Genomic DNA, 7,393 nt, shown 5'->3' with positions numbered 1-7,393 from the left:
TTTGTTTGAATCAGCATGGTGGCAAGTCGGTATATTTTTTGCCGAGCAACTCTGGCTCAAATCCTTCACGCCTGCAATTTTATTTTTTTGAATTTTCAATTTTCAGTCCATAAGATGAAAAGCCCACAAGATCCTATGCCTAAGAAAAACCCTAGTTCATCCCAAATCTTCTTTCCTTCAATGTTAGTGATAACAGCCATCGATTTTTCTCTCTTTCTCTGCCCTTTTGTTCGAAGTCTCCACCGTTTCTCATCATTAAAATCTCAGTATGTCTCATCCTTTTTCTTTAGTTTTCCATCTAGGTTTTTTGCCGTTTGGCTTTTGTATTGTTGAATTGTTATTAATCTTGTTTTGTTTTTGGTTTCCTATTGGTTTCGCAGGGTCAAGGACAGACATAGGTGGGGGCTCGGCCCCTCTGGCCCAAATTTTTTTTTTTAGGTCGGTTAATTTTCAAAAAAAAAAAAAAGAAAGAAGGACTTGGGCCCCCTTACAAAAAGCTTGGCCCCCCCTGAAATTGTAAACCATTAACCAACCCGGCCAGCCCACATGTAAAAAAAAAAAAAAAAAAAGGTCCAAAAATGTAAACCCAGCAATCCGACCGAAGACTCCGGTCTCCTCTCCAAAGTCCAAACGGAAAAACAAAAGAAAAGAAAGAAAAGAAAACCACAGAAAAAAATGCTGCTGCCCACGCCGTGATGCCGCCACCACGCAAGAGCGGCGAGACCCATCTCGCAGACCCACGCGACACCCATCTCGCCGTGACGCCGCTACTGGCTTTGGTCTTAAAAGCAATGCCAGACTTCTATCAAATGATACCCTTTTAAATATTTTATGAACAGGTATTAACTTGCAACTCAGTCTGATGAGCGCCTATACATATGTAAGGTCTGGTATTACTTCAATTGTAATTTAATTTCTTCATTATCAAGATGTTTTGACATTTGAATTTGAAATGCTTGGAACTGCAAAAAAGGTTTATGTTTTTGTGCAGAGTGTGCTATGGTGCCATATTTGAATTTCTTTGGGACACAACTAACTTCAAAAAAGTAAAATAAAATAACAGGTGTCTGTCTCTCTTGATGACACAATAATTCTACATGAGGGTGGGGATAAGAAGCTGATTGAAGAAAGATGTGCAGAGGTATGCGTTTGGCTTTTCTCTTTAATTCCTTATTTATTTTCAAAATTTTTATTCAGTGTGCTATTCAGTTGGATGAATTGTTTGCCAATTTTTTTGATCAATAATTTTGACACATTGGAAATGCACTTAGTGCTACATGCATGGGTGAAATCACAATTCTGATGATCTCCCTATAGTGGTATAAAGCTCTTACCTTTTTTTTTTTTTTGGTTGTCCCATTGGCTTTTTAGTTTTTATTTTTAATACTCAAATTCAACTCAACTTTACTCAAAAAACTTCATTTTCAAAGGTTTTATTTGCTGAATTTCCTCAGCCAGCATCTACCTTGGTGTTTATTTGTAGTTAAATACTGACAATGAGCATTTTGATTTGCTTTGGGCACCTGCATTCACAATAGCCTCAAATGCTGGTTTTGATGGTGCACTGTTTATTGGCAAATTGTTGGAACAAGATAATCATAATTTGGGTTTTGATGCTGCTAAAGGTTTGTTCTTTTATTTGCTACAAGAACTACCATCGTAGCCAACTTTACAATTTCACATCCCTTTTCTTATTTCTGGGATTCAATTCTTCTCTTATTGGTGCTCGGGCTTCTGTCTCGGGGGATTTTTGGTCTATGGTAAAGCAAAATAGTGTAGGAAATTTCATGTTGTCTGAGTTGGAGCCTTTTCTGTCCAATAGAAAGAACATGGAAATGTCTGTGTCCAGACCCTGTAGGAATGGGGAGTGTCCACAAAGCCTTGTGCATTGTATGAAAGTTGAATTATTGAGAATGGAAAACTTTCCAACATGTTTATATTGAGAATTCTTATGAAAGTTGAATTATCCAATTTATTGCACGTGGATCTTGTTTCTCTTTCTTTTCTTTTCTAGTTTTTCTATATTTGTCTCAACACCTGGACTAATATCAAGTGATATTTGTTTAAAGTTGTTTATTTAATACTTTCCTGGACATTTATTTAATAATAGTCCTTGTGCAAAATAGGTGTATATGTTGACATGGTGGAGGAGAGAATCAGAGATCCTCTCAAAGTGGTTAGAACGGCTTTAGTCAACGCTGCCAGGTAAAGATCATAGTTGGTTAAATGTGGAATCAATTGGAAAAAAGAATTATCTTTTCTTGTTTCTAAGATCTAATCATATTAGCTTCTGCCCCTCTCTTTGCATCTGCATTTTTTTAATAAGTGAAGGATAGAAGTTAAATAAGTAATGACTAATGAACAATGTATGCAACTAAAAACATACATACAGATATATATATATATATATATATATATCAATTGTTTTATGATTTTTTATTTTCTATTTGTTAGTTGCATTTTGAGTTTTTTGTTTTTGTCTTTGTCTTTGTGCTAAACAAAGCCCAGAGTTTGACCTTTGTATTGGTGGAAAATTATTTGTTGCATCCCTAACCTGCTTTTCGTTTCTAGATGTTATCTTTGGTGGGCCTAGGTAGTCAAATTTGCATCCATTTTAATCTAACCTGATGCAGCATTGTCTTCTGTTTAAGGATCTGACCAGAGTATGCCATTCCATACTGTTTTTATGAGGGTCAATGTATAATATGTCTCTTATTTCAGTTGAAGATATTTTATTAGTAAAGAAGTTGCATTATCAAATACTAGGGACCAGGATCTGAATGGTGGCTATGGCAGTTATTTTAGCAGGTTTTTCTGTGGTTGAAAATCAAGCAAGGGACATGTGCATTATGTGAAATTAATCTTTTCAAGATGAATTTAATGGTGTGGGCTGTGTGGTTGGGTGTTCCATGTCATTTTTTTTTTCTTTTGCTTACGACACGCCAATACATCACCTTAGCATGGAGGAGCATTATGTACTTGGTTATATGTAGATTTGAGCTCTCTGTGCTTGTATGATTGAGAACTAACCTTTTTTCTTGTGAATGTTTTGTCATTGATGGAAGGATTTGCTCCTCTTCACCTCTGAATCTATCAAAAGGGCCGCTTTGCAAGCTATCAGCAATGACCAAGTTTCTGTTCCCAGCCTTGTAATAGCTGTATTTACTCATGATCTTTGGCTGGATCACTATGAGTGCTATTGTCAGCTGTTTGAAGATGTCTATGCCACTTGATTATAGCTTTTGTAGCCATAGTCAACCCCTTTTTACCAAATAGGTCATTTCTCTCTACAACGGCAACATGGCCAGTAAGGTAGTTTCACAAATAACTTGTAGGCATAGGAGCTCTAGAGCATTCACATGTGCAAAAAAGTAAATCTATTTTAGCATTATAACCAATCTTTTTAATTTTACTTACTCACTTTTCAAAACACCACATATTATATTATTTATTTTACACTACATTACATTAAAATATCAAATTTTATTTGATTTTTTTAATTGTTTCTCTTTCTTCATACACAATAATCACTATCTACTCTCTTCCTTCAATCTTGGGATACGTAAAAAAGAATAAAAAATTATATGCAACATGAATAGTGTTAGCATAAATTTACAAAGTTACTATAGTAACTTTGCAAATTTGTACATTTTTAACTTAAATGATTTAAGTAATTTTAGGAGTTAAATCTGTAAAATTGATATATTTTTCTAGTTTGCATTGATTGATGCAAATGTTCTAAACGAGGCCTAGTGTCTGCATTAATAAAAAAAAAAAATACAAATTGGTGTCTCTTAGTCCTTCTACCTTAAAGAGGCAAACCCATGTGTAGGCGCATGTTAATGCACTACAAAAAACTGGGTCTGTAGTGGCGTTTGTGAAACGCCACTAGAAGTCCTAAAAACACCACTTTAGGTCCCTTTGGGCTATAATGGCGTTTTTCTATATTGATGGTTATGAACGTCACTATTGCACTGTAACTATAGACCAATAGTGGTGTTTATATAACATTACTATAGGCTGAATTTAAAAAAAAAAAAAAAGAAAAAGAAAAAAGAAGGTTATAGTAGCGTTTTGAAATGTCGCTATAGGTCCATTTCCTATAGTGACATTTATAAAATGCTGCTATAGGCCAAAGTATTATTATTTTTAAATGAGCTATAGTAGCTTTTTAAAATGCCATTATAGGTCCATTCCCCATAGTGGTGTTTATAAAACGTTGCTATAGGGCAAATACTTTGAAAAAAAAATGTTACAGCAGCACTTTAAAATGCCACTATAGGTCCATACCCTATAGTGGCGTTTTATAGGCATTTAAAAAAAAAAAAAAATTTGGCTGTAGTAGTATTTCAATATGCCTCTATAGCCATCAACCCACCAAAAAAAAAAAAAAAAAAAAAAAAAATCACAACCCAAACCCAACCCTATCTCTTTGTATTCAGACACCCAAACACCAATCACAATCCAAACCCAGCACATCCAACCACCAAAGCAGAAATCTACAAAAACTTATCCAAAAACACTGATCTACAAACACCCAAACACCAATCCACAACCACCCAAACGATAAACACCACTGATTCGGCCACCCAACACCAATCCAAAGACACCCCACCACCGATCCAAAGCAACCCACCAACAATCTAGCCACCCAACACCAATTCAACCACACAAGATGAAGTGAGCCTTGTAGACACTGCATTTTGTACCCCTTACGACTTGGGCCCCCGTTCCCCAATGATATTGAAATTCTAAGACCTAAGGTTGGTTAGGGGCCAATTAGATGTTAAATTGAATTGAGAAATGTTAAAATGAAAAATATAACTTTTAATGAGAAAATAAATCTATTTTTGGAAAAGTATGGCCAAGGAAGCCTTTAGCATGCACACGCAGGAATCATCCTGTGCGCACAGCCATAATGCATGCACACGCAGGCTCAAACCTGCATGCGCATGTAGGGTTCTAGAAACATAAAAAAGGCAAGTTTTCTACATTAATACTGAGGTTTGAAACAAATCCCACATCGTCTGAAAGCCATTCCAAACCCCAATTTTTACAATATAAATAGCCATATATAGTACATTTTCAAAACAAACAGAAATCTTAAGGGAAAACACTAAGATTCACTAGAAATAGTGAATCAAAGAGGGATTTTTTCACAAAAAAATCTCAAGTCAATTTTCTTTTGATTGAGGCTTTTTTGGCGTTGATCTTTGAGTTTAAGATTATTAATCATTTTTTTATTGATTCTGAATAGATTTGATTGAGGGAAACAATCAAAAATCAAACTTGAAAAACTTCTGTTTTGAGGTATTAGTTCTAAGCTTTTTCTTTCTTTTTCTTTAGTTTGATTCTGTTTTTGTTTGTTTCTTTGCTTGTTTTGTGTTTTAATATGTTTATATAGCTTAGTTTTAGGCAACCTTTATTTTTTTAAGCATGTTAACTTTTTCTTTCTTTTTCTTTAGTTTGATTATGTTTTTGTTTGTTTCTTTGCTTGTTTTGTGTTTTAATATGTTTATATAGCTTAGTTTTAGGCAGCCTTTGTATTTTTAAGCATGTTAGGTTGTTAGATTTATTACTGTAAGGTTTGCTCTATTTTCTATGCTTGCTGTGTTTTCTGGGCTAGGATTTCTGAGCAAGCCTATGTGCGCATGCATCTTGCATGCGCACACATGTAGTTGGCCTGCACAAGCAGGCCTCTGCATACGCGCACATACCGTTGCCCAAAATTCCTCATTTAGATTTCTACTTTGTTTTCTTTACTTATTTAATATGTTATACCTTTGTTTGTTCCATCTTTTATATGTTTTAGTCCTTGTTTTATTGTTTATTTGTTTTTCACATGTTAAATTAGTGTTTGTCTTGTGTTCCTTTTTTTTGATGCCATGAACATGCATTCACATGTTCATGCATTTGTGCTATAGGTGATGAGATGTAGTAAGGTAAGTGAGGTAAGTCATGCATTTACATGAACACACATGATGTATGTTTAATGATAGAGATGAACATGCTTGTTTGGATGGGTTTTTCTTAAAGTATAGATGCAATCACATGTTTGCTTGGATCTTTCTATGCTTGTGTTTCTGCCTTGATTTAATGTTTATGCCTTGGATATGGTATGATGACATGATACTAGATGAATGCTAGGTTGATATGAGATGCTAGGTTGTTGTGATATGCCATGATAGATGATTGACGCCATGTTGTATGCTTAGATGTATGCTAGTGTGTGTGTGTGAGTGTGAGTAAGTATAGATACAATATTGAATATACCTTTAATAGGGTTAAGACATAAGACACAATGAGAGGAAGCCAACCCTAGGGTTGGGTGGTTATGGGTGCCTTACACCTTCCCAAAACCGTACCTAAACTCCGAACCCATATTTATGATAGTAAGATCAAAAAGGTCATTCCTCGAGAAGACACTATATATATGGTTCCTAGACCATTGTAAAAATTATGTGGCAATTCTGCGTTATGTCCATAAGCCTATCAAAAATAAACATATGAAGTGAGCACACAGATTGAAAAAAGAAACAAACAAAACAAAAACGAAAACATAAACAAAAAGAAAAGAAAAAAAAAAGAACTAGATCAATATTGCATGTCATATGAGGGAAAGAAATTAAATAAGAAGAAGAAAGAAGAAAAGGAACAAACTTGCTAGATGAGAGAAACAAAGGTTTTGCGGCATGGGTCTAATGGTATGTCAGTGGCATGGCTCGGAGGCATGGATCAGCAGTGTAGGTCGGCGACAATAAGGGTCTGATGATGGGTTGGAGAGAGAGAGAGAGAGAGAGAGAGAGAGAGAGAGAGAGAGAGAGAGAGAGAGAGAGTTTGAGTTTTTATTTTTATTTTTTTTATGGATCTGATGGTGGGTCGTGAGAGAGATTGAGAGATTTTTTTTTTTTTTTAATAACCAAATCCTTCCAAATTAATTCAAATAGTGGCATATTCCTTTGATGAAAGGAATATGCCACTATTTGAATTATTATTTCTTAATAACGGAATATTATAGGTATATATCACTACTACTGCTACTATTATTATTATTATTCAGGGTATATGCCACTATTTGAATTATCATTTTTTTTTTTTTTTTTGGTTTGGACCTATGGTGGCATTTAAAACACACCACTATAGGTCTCTCAAAATTTAATTTTTTTGGTTGGACCTATAGTGGCGTTTCCAAACATTGCTATAGGTCCTTTATTTTTAGGGCTGGACTCTTTTTATAAACACTTTTTTTTTTTTTTTGAAATTTTGTGTGTGTGTGTGTGAGCTGGACCTATAGTGGTCTTTCCAAATTCTGCTATAGACCTAGGACCTATTAGGTCAAACCTATTGCAGCAATTCCAAGCCCCGCTATAGGCCCAACTCAAGTTAAGACATA

At 34.8% G+C, this 7,393-nt stretch overlaps 1 protein-coding gene across 1 annotated transcript; it reads left to right on the top strand.

Moving 5' to 3' along the window:
- Positions 1 to 949: 949 nt before the first annotated feature.
- LOC115978111 (chaperonin CPN60-like 2, mitochondrial) lies at positions 950 to 3,226 on the top strand. The gene is made up of 5 exons (XM_031100133.1): positions 950 to 973; positions 1,064 to 1,141; positions 1,520 to 1,625; positions 2,127 to 2,205; positions 3,066 to 3,226. The coding sequence occupies exons 1-5, from the start codon at positions 953 to 955 to the stop codon at positions 3,151 to 3,153; spliced, it is 372 nt and encodes a 123-aa protein (XP_030955993.1). The 5' UTR covers positions 950 to 952; the 3' UTR covers positions 3,154 to 3,226.
- Positions 3,227 to 7,393: the final 4,167 nt, after the last annotated feature.

Source organism: Quercus lobata, chromosome 2 (assembly GCF_001633185.2).
Source record: "Quercus lobata isolate SW786 chromosome 2, ValleyOak3.0 Primary Assembly, whole genome shotgun sequence".
NCBI classification, from domain to species: domain Eukaryota; kingdom Viridiplantae; phylum Streptophyta; class Magnoliopsida; order Fagales; family Fagaceae; genus Quercus; species Quercus lobata.
This window is presented reverse-complemented; position numbering and strand designations above follow the sequence as displayed.

What these genes read in the sequence shown, in the direction of transcription:
- LOC115978111 (XM_031100133.1), top strand. Translation starts at nt 953, where the DNA reads ATGCTTGGAACTGCAAAAAAG. An exon ending in TGCTTGGAACTGCAAAAAAG is followed by an intron (nt 974 to 1,063) that starts GTTTATGTTTTT and finishes ATAAAATAACAG; the next exon opens with GTGTCTGTCTCTCTTGATGA. An exon ending in GCTTTAGTCAACGCTGCCAG is followed by an intron (nt 2,206 to 3,065) that starts GTAAAGATCATA and finishes CATTGATGGAAG; the next exon opens with GATTTGCTCCTCTTCACCTC.